Source organism: Trachinotus anak, unplaced genomic scaffold (assembly GCF_046630095.1).
Source record: "Trachinotus anak isolate AG129_WGS33_773 ecotype Australia unplaced genomic scaffold, CSIRO_AGI_Tana_v1 ptg000021l, whole genome shotgun sequence".
Classification (NCBI taxonomy): domain Eukaryota; kingdom Metazoa; phylum Chordata; class Actinopteri; order Carangiformes; family Carangidae; genus Trachinotus; species Trachinotus anak.
In genome coordinates this window covers 4,600,992-4,622,140 of record NW_027273872.1, presented here as the reverse complement: position 1 = coordinate 4,622,140, position 21,149 = coordinate 4,600,992, and the positions used below count along the sequence as shown (strand labels likewise).

Here is a 21,149-nt window from a genome sequence, read left to right as displayed (position 1 = left end):
CTGTGGAAGACTGTGAGATGTGGTTGAAAGCTCCAGAAAAAGCTGCTACATAAACCTTTCGTTTCATTGGCTCGGTCATTCACACGGCTCAAACCAATGTGGATTAATCATCTGTCCCAACAGAAGCACATTGTTTGCCTCATTTCATCGTTTCACATGGACCTGGTGGACCAGTCCTCTTTGCCCTGCATATCTTCATCTGCACATATCTGCCTCTGGTTCAGCCAAAGCTTTCATGCACTCCACATCTGCAATCAGTGCAACCACTTTCACTTGTGCAGTTTGTAGTTCACCGGCTGATCTGGGGTAAAGCATCACAGGCAATCATCTGTAGTCATACAGTTACTTTTTTTATAATGCTATAAAGTTTAAAAGGTTGATTCATCCATCATAAATATATATATATATATATATATATATATATATATATATATATATATATATATATATATATATATATATATTTTTTTTTTTCACTGGCATCTGGTGGTATCTCTCCATGCAGATATAGTTTATCTCATGCCGAGATTTCTGCCTCAACCTCAATAAAATGGAGGTCAATGGAGTTTTTGATGTGGAGCTCTCAGTCTGAGACAATGTCCTTGTTCCTCTGTTTCTTGAAAAGAAAAAAATAGACTTTTTCAGCAGCTCTCTGCCCACCTTTGTGTTCATGTCTTTGCTTTTGTGTCCTTCTCTCTTTCTCTCTGTCCTTCCGTACAGCCTGGATAGGTGGATACAGATTCCAGGTCAGGGATGAGATTCACACACAAGCTTTATAAAAAGACTTTACCTTTGTGTTGTAGCAAGCACTTACTGTAAGTCCCCTCAGGGCTATCGGGGGCAGGATGAATGTACATCGTTTGACTACAACAACTACTATTCCCACAGCAGCAGTTGCAGCTATGGCTGTCTCTACCTGAACAGCCAAGGTAAGACCAAAGCCTGAGGTATACTATACTCTAATCAAGTAAAAGTATAGTATTTAGCCTTTGATAGCCGCTTTGACAGGGCAGCACCTCAGCTTCACACAGTAGAAGACACACAGCACAGTGAGTATAAAGAACTTACTGTTGGCAGGACGAGATATTCACCCTTTCCTAACACCTGCACGAGACTGATAACACACCCTCCATCAAAATCTATCACTATCTCTGGCTTTTGTCGTTGATCTTTGTTCCTTTTCAGACACAGTGTGTGTGTCCACTGCCAGTGTGAGCAGAGACAGCGTGTGGCTTGTGTAACACTGAGCAAGGTCTACAGGCATCAACAGCTGTGTCCCTCCCATGTGGGGACCATTTGCTGGAATAGATACATCTTTGTATGTGCACATTTTGTCACCTTGTTGTCTCTGATAAATACAGTAGATTCTTACATTGACCTGCAGTCTATTAATTAGTCAATACAAAATGAGAAATAAATAAAAAAATATTTAATTATTTTGTGTGTTGTGTTGTACTGAGACAATTTACTTCTTAAAGCCACAATATGAAAACAGCTTCATGAGGAAAAAAGACAATGTACAATTTAGCACCCTTTCATATTATTTTAGTAAAAAAATGTAAAGATACCAACAAATGTGGCATCATGTAACTTAACAACTTCAACTGAAAAAACTAAGAAATGTTACAAGATGTGGAAGCAATGAGACAAATATCTTTTTTTTTTTCATTTCTAAAAATACTAATATAACTAACACCACTGAGTTCAGTATCGGTATAGTGATAGAGGGTGTGTTTCCATTAACCTGCTTATCGCACAATTTGAAACTGCAAACTTAAAAACAAGTAATGGAAACAAGTGAACTTCGAAAAAACTCTCAAATGTCACAAAAGAATTTATTCGCTAACATGAGGTGGTTTTTGAGACTATTCCACAAAGCAATATTTAACAAAATTGAAATGGAAACACTTTTCTTTTTTTCTTTTTTTTTTTTGGCATTCAACTTGTGGTTCCAACCGAGAGACAGACTGCTGGAAATCTGACCCCAGCTTTATTCATCTGTGAATGGAAACACAGACCATGAGCTATTGTGTTTTATTGACTTTTCTAAAAAAAAAAAAAAAAAAAAAAAAAAATTGCTTCTATCTACAATCTGTAATGGAAACCCAGCTGGAGTTTATGGGACAAGAACAAAGCAGTTGTTTCAGTTCATGGACACGTGTGCTTGCAATTTTATGAGGCTGTTGATAATTGGGGCACTGTCACGTTCACAGAAGCTGATTTATTAACATTAGTCCTGTTAGATTATCAACTACTTTACAACCACAGCAGTTGTGATTGTGGAGTGTGGTCACTGTGTCTGCTCCGGTGTGTAAAATTTAACCGTGGGAGGAAAGGTGTTATCTACATACAGAAACTGAAACAGAGTCCACTGAACAAAAGCTGACACTTTGAAGACTGAAGAAAATAGCAACAGGAGTCACTGGGTTTGTATTTACATGAGCTTTTCAGATTTGAACCCCTTCAGACCTGAGGTTTGTCCACTTCCATTGACCCTCCTCTCATGAAGAAGCTCAGTTTTAATGTAAACTCATGTCTACTGTTGATCATTCACTTCATCATGTCCACTACAGTTTACGACCGTACACACTGAGAGGTCTACAACTGGTTGTTAAAAGGAAACTATTGGAGAAGTCTTTTTATATTCTTTTTACAGCTGACATGAGGTCAGTTCATGATATCAGAGTTTGTTGAATAATTCGGAGCAGATGTGGTTTTGTCTGCCATCTGGTTCAGAAGTTTAGTGACGTCATCAAGAGGCATCTCAAAAGTGCTACACATGGTTGTACGTGACCTGTATATTAGCCTTGCTGTATAATTTAAAAGCTTTTGTGGTAGAGGCAGTGACATGGGAAAGAACTATTCAAAATAAAAGTATTTTTATTGAATCAAATAAAAGAAACTGGAAGACATCATTGAATCACATGCATCAGGAAGTGGTTGGAAACAGAAAGAAAGCCAGATAAAGCTATTGAAGTATCTTTTTGACTAAATCTACTTTAAAATATGACGAAGTTATTTAAAAGTATTTCCAGTGTTCAAAAGAAACAAAGCAAAGCTAAACTTAAGTGGATGGGGCCAGCGTGGTGTATATGGAGCGTTACCATATACACCACAAGTGCAGACACAACAACCTCAACACACTCACACAACAAATAGATTATCCACTCATGCATCCGAGTGCCTTTAACACAGCAAACCATGAAGGAACCTCACCCTGGGTGACTGGCCTCCCCCATGGACTGGCACTTTAAACGCCCCATTAAATAAACTGAGGAACAAAAACTGCAAACAAGGTTCACAGAATGAACAAAATATACCAGTTTTTTAAAATGTTAAAAAATAAAAAATAAAAAATATTTTAAAATGCATGTAGGAAGCAGCATCTAAACATTTAAAACATGGTGAGCAATGAAACAAATCCAAACGTTGGCAAAAACAGCAGTAGGTGGGGACCCACAGTGTAGCACAGTATAATTACTATTGACACAATTACATATACCAGTGAGGATAAAATGGGACACGAGATTGACAGGCAGATTGGTGCAGCATCAGCAGTAATGTGGGCATTTTGCCAGACCACTGTGGTGAGGAGCTGAGCCGGAAGGCAAAGCTTTCAATTTACCAGTCGGTCTACAGTGTGATCCAACTGGGAGGAGGCCCTGTGTGTGGAAGTGGTAACTGTCACTGAAGAGAGCGACATCTGCACTATTTGGTTAAACTGCTGCCACCATGACCTGGATGGATGGATGGATGGATGGATGGATGGATATATACAACAAAACAATTTAGCAGAAGTCCAGGCCCTGCTTACCACCGTGGTATGAAAAGGGCTACAACAAGCAAGCCTCAGTGGAATGCCCACAGTTAGCAATCCCATCATAAAGCAGCTTTTTCCTGAACCAAACAAAGTGTCAGGCTACATAACTCTGCAGTATGAATGAGGAGACCTACAGCCATGGCACATGGCTGGAAGCCACAGAGTTAACAGGTGTCTTAAATGCCCCGGGGAGGCACCAATTTTCTATGGCTTCCAGGTTGAACAACATGTTACCACAAAACAGTGTGCAATGGTGTGGAATGGTGTGCAATGAGCTTTGAGGTACATTTTCTCTCATTCGGTGGGTGTGTTGGTGGTATTACCCAATCAGTACTCTTGCATAGCCAGACCTATCTCCACAGCACTGTGTCACCACTGGAGACTGGTCTGGCTGCAGCTGTTATCATTGTGCTATGGGGGAAAAAACGCTCTGGCTTGTTTGCAATTCTTTATTCGACTTACAATTGTCATTGGGCAGAGTTAAGCCCAGGATGCAGCGACCGTGCCCCTGCGAGAACTAACATTTGCACATTGGGAGGTGAGCATCATCATTAGTATGGTTAATTCCCTGCAAAGAAAACACCACAAAAAATAGCAAAGATGTGTGTCGTCTGCTTGATTGCACGAGCTAAATATTAATCAAAAAGGGCCATTTTCAGCATGAAGGTTGGTAGGTCAGAGGTTGCTGTTTTCTGTAGCGTTCAATGGCAGGCCTATACCCACAGTCTACATCCAGTGAATCAGACTACCCAGTCAGCAGCAATGTATATAGACCTGCTGTATTAATATGGCATTACACTTGCGGAACACACTTGTGGGTATTAAACACACCACGTTTTGTTTGGGGGGAACGTGCTGCTAATGTCCATTGATGTTCAACTCTGAGAAACTCCTGAGTTCTCCACCTGCAAGAAATCTTCAAATGGTGATGAATTTGGCCTGTTCATGTGAAACAATGAGAGATTTGGCAGGTTAGGCAGGGCTGTGCTGGATGCTCTGGATCAGGACTAAAGCAGTCCTGCAGTCAGGACCCCTCAGATCTAAACACCTTGCCTAAAGATCTGGTGCTGCAAAATTTGTGACAACTTTTAAATCACTTCTCCACATGTATTGTTTTTAAAAAAGCTTTTTATTATTGTTAGTGCACTGTTTTATCTAACATGTCTTATCTGTTTCAAAATAAAGTCAGAAAACTTTACAACCAACTTTACAACCTTCTTTAAATGCAGTAATAAGGCCAACTAGTGATATCAGTAACACAGATACGACTCATATAGTCATGTCTGGTGTGATATGGTGATAACACACTAATGTTAATGATGTTTTACTCCAGAGAGGCAGATCTGACAGCTCTCACTGAAACGTTAAATATAATTAAGACTTCAGTAAGGTATTTGTAATGGGATTATAAATTAACAGATTATAATTCATTAAGGTTGTTTAATGTTTTGTGTTAATGTGTTTACATTTTTTTAAATTTTTTTTATGAAAGCCATCACATACATTTTTCAATGAAGGTGAAAATTCAGGGAGGGCTATAATGCAATTTGATCAATTTGAAAAGGTTTAGTTTGACTGTCTCGAACAGGAATAAACACTGTTACGTGTGTAGAAAGCTGATTATTACCAGCAAAATTGGTCTATATTTATTGTTGTTGTTTTCCACCACGCTGACCTTCCCAGCCATGAGTACTCAGTAGTTAATGCTACATTATTACATGAGTACCTAGTACCCAGCGTGAGCCTTAAAACAGGTGTTTATTCCTGCAGTTTTAATGTAGAAATCATCACAACCTTCATAAAATCAAGGCTGTGAAGACAGCACATGACTTTTCTCCTAATTTACACATTCAGTCGGTTATCAGCCAACTGCAAATATAAAAGAAAGTCAAACCAAATAGTTTTATAGCCCGGAACTTCCACCGTCATTGAAAAATGAAAGGGATGGTTTTCATGTAAAAAGTCCACTAAACAACCTAAATAAATTACAGTCTGTTCATTTATAATTAATTACAAATACCTGTTGAAGTCTTTATTCTTTTTGTCTCATGTTTCAGTGAGACCTGTTCCTCTGGAGGAAAACATCATTTACATTAGTTTGTTATCACTTCATGACTTGTTATCTCTTCACGTGACTGTATCAGTCATGTCAGCAGTACTGATATCTCTATTTCTTTATTGGCTTTGTAAATTTACATTGGATTGTATTTGAGCAATGAAACACAAACATACTCACGTTTAGTTCAAAGTGCATTCACTCACGTGCTTCTCTGTACTCTAGTCTGTATATAAGGAGCAGAGCAGTCTCCTCATCATCACTGCAGCATCAGCTCATACCTGAACAGCTTCACCTCGCATCTACCTGACAGGTAAGACTCCCGCTCTCTCGGTCTCATTCCACAGTGGTAAATGTGACTTTCTGCTCTTTAACTGTTTTGACTGTCTCTGACTCCCACCAGACGTTCAGTCACTTCATCATTGCTCATCCTCCTCAACATCTTCATCATGAAGGCCCTCCTGCTCATCTCGGTTTTGCTCAGCTGTGTTCTGGCTGTCACAGCTCAAAAAAGTAAGATTCACTTTTCACACAATTCTCAGTCTTAAGTAACAGTAGTGCAGCTCCCTGTGTAATCAGAATCAGAAACACATTATTGATCCCTGCAAGGAAACTGCTTTGTTACAAGTGCACAATACGCAATTCAGAAAGACAAAGTAAATAATTAAAAACTACAATAAAATAGTAATTTAATATTATTAAAATAGTAAATTACATCAGAGACAGATGACATGAAGCATTTGTTCTGCTCTCAGGTGAAGTTGTTGAAGCCGCACCACAGGAGGTGAAGGGGGACGACCAGGGTAAGCCGCTCTCGCACGGAAAACAACTCCGACACGACAAAACATGAACTTTCTGAACAGACAGCAGCGCATCAGACTGTAACAGAGCTCCTGTTTTTGTTTTTTTCTTTCTCAGTGGTGGAAAATGAAGTTGGAGAGTTTGTTCCTGAAGGTAAAGAGCTGAAAGAATGATTCTCTACATCCTGCGTCATGTTACTAGAAGATTATTATAATGTTATTTTTTTTTTTTTTTTAGAGCCTGAGATGTTTTCTGCTGTTGAGATGGCTTCGTCAGCTGAAGGTTTATTGCCTTTCTATGAAACATTGAACACTGACTCTGTCCATACATTGATATGAAATCAAATCAGTCTCTTCTCTGCTCCTCTCCTCTGCAGGTCGTTTCTTCGTTTGTCCCACTGGTTGGATCCGATACAAGAATAGCTGCTATCTGTATGTGGCCACTGGCAGATCCTGGAGCAGTGCTGAGGTAATTTACTCAAAGAGCCAGTGCTGTTTTTAAACTTAATTTCTCTGCTGTTCATCTGAAAAATTGACATTCCCCATCATAACAATACTCATTCTACATTTTACATTAACCTAACATTTGCATGTTTTTGTGTGTGCCACCGTCAGGCCAACTGCAGAGGTCTGGGAGCCTCCTTGGCGTCTGTCGGTGATTTGTTTGATTACAGTTTCCTGCAGGAGCTGACCAGGAGGTCAGGAAATACTGTCGCCTGGATGGGAGGCTTCTATTTCCAGGTTATTTAACCATCACACATCTATCCATTAAACTACCCATAACAGATGATTCACCATGAAAATCTAATAAAAGTCTAATAAATGTCTGCTGCTTATTAAACTTCACCTGTCTTTTGTCCAGGCATGGAGGTGGGTGGACCAGCGCTCGTTTACATACAATTACTGGAGCTCACAGAATACAGTCAGCCGCTACCAGTGCATCCACCTCAATTCCAGGGGTAAGACAACACATTTCCATATGTACAGATAGCTCTTTACATGCTCTAATGATTACATTTATAAAGGTTTCATAAACCCAAGAATGGTCATCATCATGAGTAATACCAGGCTTGTGTATCTATAAATAATATTAATGAACACACGTGTTCTGTTGCAGCGGGCTGGTCCAATAACAACTGTGCTAACAGTTGGCCGTCCATCTGCATGAAGAGAAGCGATACCTGCTAAACGTGACGGCAGGGCGCAGCTGTGTGTACTGATCTGAATCATGATCTTTAGATTGTAATGGAGGGCACTTGCAGTGTGTCCATACACAGCCTTGCTTTGATTTTAGGAGAAAGAATCTGACTGTCCTATGACAGGAGTTCACTGAATTAATGCTGTGTGCATCAGCAGCGTCAGACTTGTTGATAGCTTCATGTTATACATAAAAAAAAAAAATTTAAAAAAAAGCTTATTTTTTTCTTGTTCCTTCAAAATCAGATTTGTAAAGAGGTGTTGTTGATCTATTGGTTTTTTACTTTTTACTTTATAAGTGAATAAAAAATAATGTTTGACATACTGTGTCGTTCTTGTGCCTTTCAGCAGTGTTAGCACGTGTTCTTCGCTAAACTCTTATAGAAATGTAGACAATAGAAAACTGATCCAAAATATCTTAAAAGAACATCCCTCTGTTTTTCTTCTGTCCAGTCAGCCCACTACTGAATGCAACTGATACTTTGCTTGCACTTTACCGATTGGATACATTTAGCACCATAGATGATAGTGTATCAAGATTTGGGCCATCTTCCCTCAATGTTGTTAAATCTGCTTGGGAACTCGCCCTTGGTATATCTTGGGCCAATGAAATCTGGTGCACTATTTTTAGTACATTTGGTGTCCATGTGCGCACAACACTCTTAACTGTTCTTTTTAGTCTTTGAATTTATATGTCCACGGTTAAATTGTCCAAAATGTGCCGTGAAATCAGCCCCACCTGTGATATACACAAGTGTATCGTTACTCCGTTTGTGAATCAGTTTTGGGACCGACAATCCTAAATCATTCAATAAGTTAATCTATCATTTACAACCGGCATTGTCCCCATGTCACCACTAGCTTTAAAACTGCTGTGGTTAAACTTTCCATTCTTTTCAAAAATACTGGAAAGAGTTGTGTGTCAGCAGCTTTCTGCCCACATACCTAACAGTACATTCTTTTAATCTTTTTCATCTGCCTTCAGGGCATGTCACTCCACTGAAACTCCACTTCTCTAACTCGATCTTAGTGAAACGTGATCATTGTATCCTCCTAGACCAACTGGAAAACCAATTTGCCATCTCTGGCCTGGCTCTAATGTGGGTGAAGTCAGACAAAATACTTATGTAGTATTACCTGGCACATTATCGTGAACCATGGAGTACCCCAGGGTTCTGTTCTTGGCCCTCTTCTTTCACCTGTTGACATAATTATATACAAACACTGAATTAATATCTTCTGCAATGCTGATGATACTCTGCTGTATCTGCCTGAAACAGCAGATGACGTCTTCTTTTCTGATGTGAAAAGCTGGATGTCACAAAAATTCCTGCTCCTAACTTCAGATAAAAGTGAGTTGCTGGTCATTGGCCCGGCCCGACAACAGTAACTGCTGATAAGTCAACAACTGACGAATTATGGAACAAACTGTGATGTTTTTTGTCTATAAAAGGAGGAAAGCATCTATACTTCACAACCCTGAAAAGAGTTTTCATATTACACCAGCAGAGTCATTTCAAAGAAAGACTTCATCTGAATCCATTTGATGCTATTTTATCTGTCAGATATTTGCTTTTCATTTCATCATGCTCATATCTGCTCACATCATCTGTCAGAAACAATAGGCAGCCCCAGTAATGTGAAAATCCAATTCAGCCAGAGAGCCACCTTGGCCCTGTGAAGCTGTGTGTCTCATTAACAGAGTCACAGTTGAAAGCCCTTACTTTTAAGCTGGTGATTCAGGAGGAGATTGTCAAAGCAGGGTCAAGGTTAAGGCAAAGTCTGATCGCTGCTGCAAATGAATCAAAATGCACCGGTGAGGGAAATGTGGAACAACTCTCATCTGATCAGTCTCAGCTGGTTGCCACTGGTTGAGTTTGGTTTGTCCAAAGGCCAAGTCAACACGAGGTACCATGCTGTTCCACACAAATATTTCTGTGAGTCATGAATAATTGATTCTGTATTGAGTCATAACTCAGACACTGAATAAGTCATTAAGAGGCTTAAATCATATCATGTCAACTAGACCCCACAGGAGTAACACTTCATACTATTAAATGATTAGGGACCTCGTAGATGCTGGTCATCCTCTGACTCCCCCTCCTGACCGTCTGTCCTGACTTTCATCATTGTAACATAGAGGATAACTTGTTAGCATTTTTCTCCTAACAGAGTAGAGAGAGTAGAGAAACTGAGAGTATTTCATTTAAGATAAAATAAGACTACATTAAAACCTAGTATATGGCTGGACTGCCTACGGTCAATCAGCAAAATTGAGGAAGCACTTAACAACTGTTCACATCTGATATTGTTGCACCATATTTGCTTTCTGCATAGTGTCAGCTGGTTTCAGCCCTTTATCTGTTTGATTCTCTCCTACTCTCTATGCTCACATACACTATTTTAATACAACCAAATTTCCAATAAAGCTATTCCCATTTATATGTTTTTTTTGTTTCTGTTGTCAAACAACGGAACAAGTTTGAATCTCATTGAGACTTCGGATTAACCAGCAGTTAATTCCAAGCCATGCATATAAATGCAGCATCATCCAACTAAATCACCAAACATATGAAGTAAATTAAAGATCTGATAGAACCTGTGTAACTCTATCAGTCAGTCACAGACATTCACATTTATGTGATTGGCAGAGGGTTGGGGGGAGGTTTAATGTAAATTCTAATAGTTCTGGGAGCGGGAGGTAGTCTGTATGTGGGGTCCAAGTGAGCAGCTATTTCAGGGAGTTCACAGCAAATTTACAAGGTTTTTGTTGTTTCGTTGTTGGCTGTAGTCCACAGTAGCCAGTGTCCTGCTCACTAACGCCCTGCCAGCAAAACCAGGTAACTTCCACTCATCTTCTTACTGAGGGAGGCTATCATTTGAAACAATTTTGTATTAGGTAAATATGTTAATAAGGAACCAAAAATAAACATGTCAACAAAAAACAAGAACATATAATCATAGCTGAGCTCAATCCCACTGAATTGGCTGTGTATCATAGTGTGACATATCATTACAGTAAAGCTGGAAGTATGCCTCTGCGAACCTAGAAACAGAAGGGTGTTATGGGTAACCATCGGTGGCAGAGGCTCACAGAGAAGCTGACACACACACTTTCTAAATGTCAACAAAACGTTGTGTGGACGTACACTTCAAGCAAGCTGGATGGTTGATTCAGGTCTGGTGCGAGGTGTGTTTAATTCAAATTTGTGGTCTGCCTGAGGTGGTGGAAGAATTTCTTGCAGTATATTACATATCATTTCTCCGCCTCTGATCATGAAATTTCATTTCCATTTTACAGCCAGAGTGTACCCTGTGCACATACATATAACCCCTGATACAGGTTCTGTCAATTTGGCTGAACCCCACAGCCAATGGCTTTGAATCCACTGACATTCCCTTTGCTCTATGGAGGGAGGAGGGTGCATTAATTATTTAACATACAGTTAAAGTAACAGGTAGGAACCTTCATATACAGTATTCCTTTATTTTTCTTTATCTTACCTCTGCAAGCTCACAGCTACATGTTTGAACTCATTTTCTTCCCAAAGCCAGAATGAAGGAGCTAGTCCTTAAATGAGGCTGCAGCCCACAACTCAACAGTTTAAAATCCTTCTTTCATCTTTCTGCTTCTCTTGTGTTTGGCAGATTTAATAAGGCAAATTAATACAAGTTGATGTCTAGCTTATTATGGTATCCCCGACATTCTGCACATGTATGCTTTTAATTTGTGTCATGTTTTTTTTTCTTTTTTCATTGACAGGCCTTTGGTCCCTCTGAAGGGACTGGTTAAAATGAATTTGTCAATGGGAAGCTGATTCCCCCTGTGCCCCAGAGTCACGAGCTTGTGAACTCTGAGGACTGATTTCAGGCCAAGGCTTTACTGATCTCCTGGCCTCTTTTGATAGGCCTTTAGCGCCACTAAATGCTCCCTCAGGGGGTGGGGCTGATGGGAAATAAAACTATTTTAAGGCCTATTGGCTGAAAACCTCCCAGCCGAAAGAGAAGCCAGGGACTATTTCCTTCACAATATGGAAGCTTTCAATAGCAAACCACTAACCTAAAAGAAGAGGAGGAAAGGGAGACGTTGGACTGAGATTGGGAGAAAGAGTTGGAAGCTGATGAAAGAAGTGGGAGAAGTGAAGTATGATAAATACATAAAACAGGCAATATCTGTTCAGTCTCTCTCTTTAAAATTGCATCTAATATGATTTTGGCTATCTGACATGACTGTGAGAAGAACAACTACATTACTGCATAAACTCATTTAATTAAAATAAAACACTACACAATTTCCCTTCAAGGGAAAATTATGCAATTGGTTACATAATTCAATGTGTAGTTATTGTAAAATAAATTTGCATACTAGTATGTATTTGCATGTTTACTAGTTCTGTTTGGTATGATGTATGTAAGATGACATCTGATCATTTACATGGAAAGAGAAGCCTAACTGGATCTCTGCACATGTGCATCCATAATCATGAAAACACGCAGCAGGCACAATAAAATGCATGGATTGCAAAGCTGCCTTTCTGTAGTGGAAGGCTTTTTGACCTTACCGAGTGTGTGTGTCTGTGTGTGCATGTGTGGCTTCATACATCCTCCTCACCTACAGACAACATCAGCACAACCAGCCAAGTGAGACTACATCAGCAAAAAAATTTGGATCATCCCAAATGAGAGCAATCCATCATAAATTTACCAGGAGCCAGGAGCGTGTCCATGTGAAAACGACGGCGACGACATGTACAGAACATTTTGCACAAATGCAAGAACAATGTAGGGAAAACTAAGGGTGTGAAGTTTATCTTCAACAGTGATGGCACAGATTTGGATCCTTTCTCACATTAGTTGTCACTGAAAAATACCAGCTGACTAAACCTATATACATAAATTGCCACTTTTGTTTAATTCTTTAAGTATATGTGACATTGGCAGTACACGTTCCCCCACACATGTAATATGATAATGCAAAGTAGTTGCACAAGCACACTTGTACAGCTTATTGCAGACACACACAGCTGCTCCTATATTTCTCACTCTATGTAAGTGGTTCCCATCTTTTCCGACACATGGCCAGCGGCAAAGGGATTAAAGATCATTTAATTTTAAGACATTAAAAAACACTGTACTGTTTTGTAAATGATTGGTCTGCCCACTTGCAATACCTTTACGGCCCACAGGTTGGAAACCACTGCTCTATATCTATGTTGTCAATCAAACACTCAGCATTAGTAGTGCACAAATGCTATGACACACACAAACACACATTTATTAATATTGTATATCATGCATTCCATTTTTCCAAACAATAAAACTGGAGAAGGTTGCTGAACTAGTTACTTATAGACGTTAGCTCTTCATAAGCAAGAGACAGTAAGTCAAAAAAAAAGAAGTTGAAGAGCATTAATTCACTGACCCTCATGGAAGTAGTACTTAATATCATAGTATAATGGAATGTCAGGCTAAAACTACGTTTTATGTGAAAAAATTGAATATCATAATGAATACCAGAAGAAGAACAGCAGGAACTGCAGGTATCCACAAATTCACATAAATAGAGATAATTTAATTGGAAATACCTAATTAATCACTTTATTACACCTCATATAAAAAGCAAACAACTCCTATGGTGACAAACACACTGGAGGGGTTGTGGCCGCACAGATGGAAGTCAAACACATATCTTCTGGAGTTGCCCGGTGATAAAGCCATGTTGGGACAGAGTGAACTCGGTACTGAGTGAGGTATTAGGATATACAATTTACCAGAAAGTGTTCAATTTTATACCTGGGAAATACAAGTAAACAGGTGCTGAAGGAAGATAATTACTTGGTCAAAATTCTTCTCCCAGCCGGTGGGAAGGCCATTACACGAAACTGTCTGGATATGGAGCCACCCACACATGGACAGCGGTTAGATACACAGGAAGCATTCGTGATGGAGTAAATGACTTATTCTCGTGAAAGAAGATTAGTTTAACAGCAAATGGTAAAATGGATTAAGTTTCAAAAATAAAATAAGCACTGGCAACATATGATTTTACTGACAATAATGTCAATGAGTGTGTAAGAGCTCTAATAAGCAAAATGTACTGTAAATAACTCTACTAGCTGTTAAATGTAACCGCCTCATTGCAGTTGTATCCTCTGATGTGATGTGTTTGTTTAGTTGTGTAATCAGTGTGTAATCATAAAGCCAATAAAGACTAAAGTGATAAAAAAGAAAGGAGACAATACAGTTGAGTAATTGTACTGACTAAATACCATGGCTCCGTCGCTCTGTGACTTTGAGATTATTGACTGTGTCTGACTGTGTGATGCAAGTAAGGCAGGTGGCACTGAAACCGTGAGACTGGCACATAGAAGGCAGGGATTGCGTCTGGTGGCAACATGCACTAACAGTTGCATGAAGCATTAACACATCTGCTCCTCTCTCTGTGAGGTGGGCGGGCCGGTCCTGACCGCTGACATGTTTCTGTGTGAAATAAAGTCAGACACTGAGAATAATGCAAAGGCACAATTTTCTACCTGTGAATGGTCATAATAATGAAGGTTCCTGAATGTTGTCAGTGTCAGAATTATATGAACTCAGCTGAATCTCATGCAGTTGAAAGTTATTTCTAAATCTTTGCGATGACATACTGTAAATGGGGTTGGCAAAAATTATTATCAACACCTCACCTCGAAAGTGACCACAGCTGCTGAGTCGAATCAGCGTCTCTCTGACAACAGTGTAAAAAAAGCTATTTAATCAGCTTAATAAGGTCGGATTTTACTTTGTGGCTGCAGTGTGTGTGACATTAGACTTAGTTAGGTGGACTTAATAAACATGAACTCCATCTACTGTTTGTCTACAGTAAATCATCAGCCATGCAGGTAAAATTTTTAACGGTTATTTCACACTAGCTTTTCAATTAATGGTTACTTTCATTATGAACTGATTTATGGATTATTTACTATTAATAATATTGTATATATGATGTCAGAAAACAAGAAAAATGCCAGTTATATTTTGTGTCCAAACCAAAAGATGTTCAATTTAACATCTCTCTGAAGTTTAAAGCCAAGCATGGATTACATTAGATTTACTGGGTGTTCCTAATAAAATGGAAAGTTTGCGTATGTCTAAGATGAATCAGGATCATCTACCACACCGGTCACACCTTCATTAGACACCTGGACAAAACGTTTGCTTCACACATGGCAGCAAATAACTACAGTAGCATATTTTGCAACAATCTGCGGTTACTGTTCCATTTCATTACAATAAACGTCTCTTTATTGATGAGAGTTATCAAAAAGCACGAGGAGAAAGAAGTCCTCCAGTTTGTGGTGTGGTTGGAAACGTCCTGAGGTGTGTATGTTTGTGAGGTCATTTTCACATATTCTCTTGTTGTTTTGTGTTGCAGGCAGCAGCGTTTGTTCGGATACTGAAGCAGGGCTTTTCTTGTCAGTGACCTGAATTGGCAGAGAGGACACAGATACATACTCCCTGGATGTGTGTGTGTGTGTGTGTGTGTGTGTGTGTGTGTGTGTGAGTGAGAGAGAGTTAATAGAGATGGGAGAGAAAAGCCGGGGTCTCTCTTACATCCATATAAATCTCTTCCAGCTCCACACTTCAAACAATCAGCAGTGCATTATGAGGTTTGAAATGGACACGACTGATTGATCCTCTCTCCTTCTATCCTTCAGGGTCCACTGCCAAAGAATATGTCTTCATCCCCTGCTATTAATCTAATCAGCCTTAATAAAAGCATCCATTACCGAGGCAGCGGCATCGACAGGCAGGAGGAGAATGTTTACCGATGAATAATCAAACGCAGGAAAACACTGATTGGTCTGCTCGTCCAAACAACCTCCAAACCTGCCACATTATCAAGCATGTATTCCTTATCAGTTTTCTGTCAGTCAAAGCGAACCTTCAGCCTGTAAGCCATCATCCACACATGAATACCACACATGAAATACCACACATGAATTCTCAACATACACACAAATACAGTATATTTCACATTTTAGATTTCGTAAAAAGGCAGTGGTGACTCACTTTCTAGGACTACATTCCCAGCAGAATCAACATGTTGTTATTAAAAACACAAACAGATGAGGAGGATAGCAGACTGCTTTGAAAGGCTAAAAACTGCCGTGGCTTGCAGGGTTTATTTTCACTTCCTCACCAGCTTAGATAACAGCTCAACAGCTTGGGGAACAGGTAATTCTGATGTAGTCATTCTCTGTTTTGCCTTTGATGAGTTACAGCACTGAGGCGAGGAGCATCTTAGTAAGTTTTCTCTGATACCTTCAGGAATGCAGCAAGGAAAAACTGGAGACTGGAGACACCACCTACGATGCCTTGAATTGTGAATACGCCACAGATGCTATTTCTTTTTTTTTTTTTTAAATACAAACACACTAAATAAGATGTAAACTTATAAAAGAAACATTCGAGAACCAGTAAAAATCTGTGTTTTGGGACTATCTTCAAGTTATTTGACGTTTCATTTTCCACATTTTTTCATTGCCAGAGATAATTTCTCTGGTCTTCCAGGATGCCTGTGGCCCAGCTCAGCTAGTACAACCATGCTCAGCCCGCTGCTCAAAAACCTGAAATATACAAGACTGCATGCAGACAGCATGACAGTGAGGGTGGTAACATGCTACGTCCAGAATTTGTTTGGTTTGACTTAAAACATGTCTGGAGCAGTAGGATCCAAGAGATTAGAGAGGTGGATTTATGACTGAAAGCCACTCGTTCGAATTTCCAGCTTACGGGGGAAAATGTGGGAGGAGAGAGCAAACGACTAACACTCTTACCTCCCTAAAATACCATCGATTCGGCCTTGATGAAGGAACCTTATCACTGGCTGCTGCAGTGGAGCTGCTTAAGGCCCGAGAGCAGAAGAGTGACAGTGTGCGGCCGTGCAGCATGTGTGTGAGTAAGTGTGTGCATGTCCAGACCAGTTATACAGGTTGAATTAATACATGACTGAAGTACAAATTTTACAGTTATCTTATGATTGTGTAGTAGCTGAATATTAGACAGATATTGTATTTTCTCGTGAAAGGCCCAGTGAAGCAGCAGTTAAAGCATCTTTGCTCTCTGTAATGGGATGTGTGAAGCTGAGTGAAATAGATGGAGTCATCATCTCAGAGAGATTTCATCAAGTCATGGTTTTGATTAGTTTGCTCATGGGGGAGCAGGTCTTTGGAGAATCACAGCAATGTGGAGCTGGAGAGGATGTTTGCCTTCCTCACCTGTGTTCTTACTGTAGATCAAGAGTTGAGGGACAAAGGGCATTTAGGCAGCAGATAAAAAATGCTAAAAGCTAGAGCTAAAAGAGTTGAGAGAACTGACAATACAACCTGCAGCGTAAATCAGTTCACTTTTGGATTCTATATCAACTTTGGATTAATTTCATATTTATGCTGGTGTGTTTTTCCATAACAAATTCAAAAACAAAGCATTTTGAATTCACTTCACCTGTGATTTGCACCTAATACGATTAAAGCAAAGCTTTGAAATCGGGATCTGGTGCGGGAGAAAATACTTACATAACCTGTGGCTCCCCTACTGAAACTAATCATAAATACTGATGCTTTTCTTTTACATTTATTTTGACATATACATGAGACAAAACTTGTCAAATCTATTTTTTTTAATCTAAGCTGAGTTGTATAAACCCAGCAGGGTGCAGTTCCACCTGGGAAGGAGTTAATATTTGACATGAAAGCTGTGCTAAGCAGATGGAAAACTTATAATGATGAGTTTAATTTTGAGACTACACCCTGATAACACAGATCAACGTATTCTGTGCACCTGTCATCAGGGTTGTATTTTCACTGCACATATACCAGCGGTGTCCTCGGTGGCTAAATCACAGTTGACCAGTAAAACTTTTAACTATTCTCATTATCACTGCTGGGCGCAGGTGCAGGAGCAGCAGTCAAGTAGATGTCTGTACACAGCGGCCTATTCACAGCCTTCTGCGTGATCATGGAGCCACTGAGGTGTTTGGTAATTAAGTGGAGGAGCTCTGAGGTCCCAGAGCTGGTCAGCATCAATCCTGACAGAAGCATGACACCCAGCAGCAGGAACAAGGGAGAGAAGGCCAGTTAGCAAAGACGGCCTCTTCCTGCTGCTTTTGCTCACTGCTCATCCCCCAAACCCCTGCCCAACCGTTCCGTCCTCCAGCTCCCCTTGGAATGAGCTGGGATTATGAGCTGTTCCTGCTGACTGGCTATGGTGGCTCAGTGTTGGTCTCTGGCAGTGACTGCATGTTTGCTGTGTGTGTGTGTGTGTGTGTGTGTGTGTCGTGTGAGAGAGCTTGAGTGTGTCTCTAAGCAACACACCCAAAATCATGAGAGCTGTGGCAGGGACCATGGAAACAAACACGGGTGTCACTGGTTACACATCACTTGATATAGCACACCTTATCGTCTCCATCAATCATCAGCATTCATAGGCAGCATTCATAGCGAGACACACACACACACACACACACACACACACACACACACACACACACACACACACACACACACACACACCCACCCCAGGTGGGTTCTTCCTTTGTTTTCTTTTCATATTCCTGATAAAAAAGATGATGGACAAGTGAAAATTGACTTATTTATAGTCAATAAAAGACTTCTTCAACTCATCTCTCAAACCACAGGCTCTAAACATATGGTACATCAAATACTAATCTAATCCAGCGGAAGAGCAATAAAAAATGGTTTTACTATATCTATTAAATATGTCACAGCTGAGTATGGGAAGGTACTGGATGAACAGTGATAGACACACTGGTAATTACTATGGCAATGACTATAAAGGCCTCCCCTAGAAAAAGTAATTGGAAAAAGTTCCTGTTGTGTTTCCGTAATCAGGGAGAAATATTCAGAGGCAGAGTGACAGCGGGGCGTATTGCTTACATTTTAGATTAATAAAATAAACCATATTGAACTATATGTGCTTCAAAACCCAAACTGTGCAGTGTGAAGTGGGTTTCTCAGGTGAAGTTATAAGTTAATTAAAGATGACAGCTTAAAGGTTCCCTCATGTGATTCATCTGGCTCATCCATTATACAGTGAGTCAGAATATGACTTGAGGATTCATCAGAGCCGTGTGATAACAACTGGCCGATGCGTTCAATGACGTTCAGCCCTCCTGCTCAACAGCCAGTCAGTCATGAAGACAAAATGGATTCAAGCAGACAAAGAAAACCCCTTATGGCAAAAAAAAAAAAAAAGAGAGAAGCCTGAAAGGGACAAAACAAACTTTTAACAGCCACAATAAAGATAAAGTCAAAAGAATAATGGCTGTCAAAAAATCTGCCATAGAGGGCTGTCAGTCAAAACAATCCATCAGTGACATGCAACGGAGAAAATGCTTCACTGCCGCCTTGTCACTCAGACACACACAATTCCTCAGAGGGAAAAACAAAGGGACAAAAAGAGTGAAGAAGCTGTTGATTCTGGGTTATGAGGGAAACTCACCATAACAGTGGAGCAGGTAGAAAGACCGGCCAAAGCTGCACATGTTCAGAATTTTACATGAAAGAGAAAATAAATAAGTTAAAACATGAACAAGACAAGTCTCGCTTATGTCTCTGTGCTTTAATTTTTAACTTCTTCAAACCTTCCTTAAGTAATAAGGATTGAAAGAAGGGCATTCCCAAACGTTTCAAGACTCCTTTGCTGCCTTTTGCTAGACTCAAATACAAAAAGGCTTTAATGAGTTGTGGGATTATATGTGAGTACTAACTTACTGTGTGTCTCATTACCTCCGTCAGATCACTGGATTCACATTGATTTCAATGTTAAAAAGGAGACACGGGCATCATTACAAACATCTCAGCCTGCTTTAGGGACGACTCAATGGAGGAGAGAGTCAATTAGGATACTCACGCTGCTTACACCTCATTTTAACATATGTCTGAACTTTGATGTGTCACATAATGACCTAAATTGATAAAAAGGCTCCTCGTGGACCAGTAAAGGTCCTCTTCTCCATCTAAGTGGGTGTCTGGGGAGAGGAGCTGTCCCTGTGATGAAGGCGTACGGTCAGAGATATTTATCTATACCCTCTCTCTTTGTTTCCCTCGTCTCCGCTCTGTCTTTCCCTCTCCCTTGCTGGTTTCCCTTTGAAGACATGAAGATGCTCTCTTCAAAGCCCCATGCTATTTGATTCAGAAAAGGCTGGAGCTTTTAAAGTCCGGCAATTATGACTCTCTCACTCTTGTGTCTGAAAGTGAACAGCAGGAAGTCTCTAAGAGGATCGAATAAACATGCATGCAAGTACATGACGGTTGCGTTATGTACATGCACTGAAAACATACACCACACACACACACACAAGTAGCGATGTTGTGTGCATCTCCTAGCGCTGCAAAACTTCTGCGAGTGCATCATTAGCATTTTCTGAAGCGTGCCAAGGTGCTGTTAGCAACCTGTTTTTTTTTCAGTAAGTGAATAAGTCACAATGTGTAATTGATGCATTGCCTTCAGCTATAAACTCAAAGTTTACTACAATTTTTATGTGCAACCCTTCAGTCCTAAACATACACCACACTGCTGCAGGGAAAGCCACAAGTGTCATGTCTACCCATCAAACTACTCCATCACTAAACACCAACCTCCCTGCATTAGTTGTGTTAATTCCAGCATTACTCTGCTACAGCATTTATTTTCTCCCTGCACTCTTTCCCCTAAATTACCGGTACTTTGAATTAAAACTACACAGCTTTACAAGCAAACTTGCTCAACTCAGTAAAGGGATTTGTATTTCTTTTTTTCATAACAAAGTTGCAAAGTGCTTGAGGAAAAAGTAGACAGAGACAAAAGATAAAATATATTAGACAGGTAAAAAAAAATAAGTGCACGACCTACAAAGTTAGAAAGTTATTAAATCAAGAAGAAAAAAAAAGCTGCAACAACAAAAGCAGGATCACCTTAAGTTTTCAGCCTTGACTTTGGAGCCACCTGAAGACCTCAAGATTCTCTCTGAGGACACAACTCATGGTGGCATTTTTAGTTTTCTGAATGAAACAGAATCTACAGATAGATAATCATTAGAAGACCAGTTTGATCAAAACTTTCAGATCAAGAACGTTTGAAAGTCATAGCTGTAAAAAGCTTGTTGCTCTGGATCTTATTTGATTAGATACAAGTTCAGGATGAGTCATCAAAACTATTTTTATATTTTAAAGAAAGAAAAAAACAAACACAGAGATTATAAAATTTAAAAAAACTGAAAAATGACTATTTTAAC

At 39.8% G+C, this 21,149-nt stretch overlaps 1 protein-coding gene and 1 pseudogene across 1 annotated transcript; one reads left to right on the top strand and one right to left on the bottom strand.

The window, feature by feature from the left end:
• Positions 1-21,149, bottom strand: part of LOC139606117 (ecto-NOX disulfide-thiol exchanger 2-like) — a 124,382-nt pseudogene that overhangs the window by 33,665 nt on the left and 69,568 nt on the right.
• Positions 5,719-8,193, top strand: LOC139605652 (ladderlectin-like). The gene is made up of 9 exons (XM_071457316.1): positions 5,719-6,189; positions 6,280-6,389; positions 6,632-6,679; positions 6,795-6,830; positions 6,915-6,959; positions 7,054-7,145; positions 7,292-7,417; positions 7,539-7,635; positions 7,794-8,193. The coding sequence occupies exons 2-9, from the start codon at positions 6,326-6,328 to the stop codon at positions 7,862-7,864; spliced, it is 579 nt and encodes a 192-aa protein (XP_071313417.1). The 5' UTR covers positions 5,719-6,189; positions 6,280-6,325; the 3' UTR covers positions 7,865-8,193.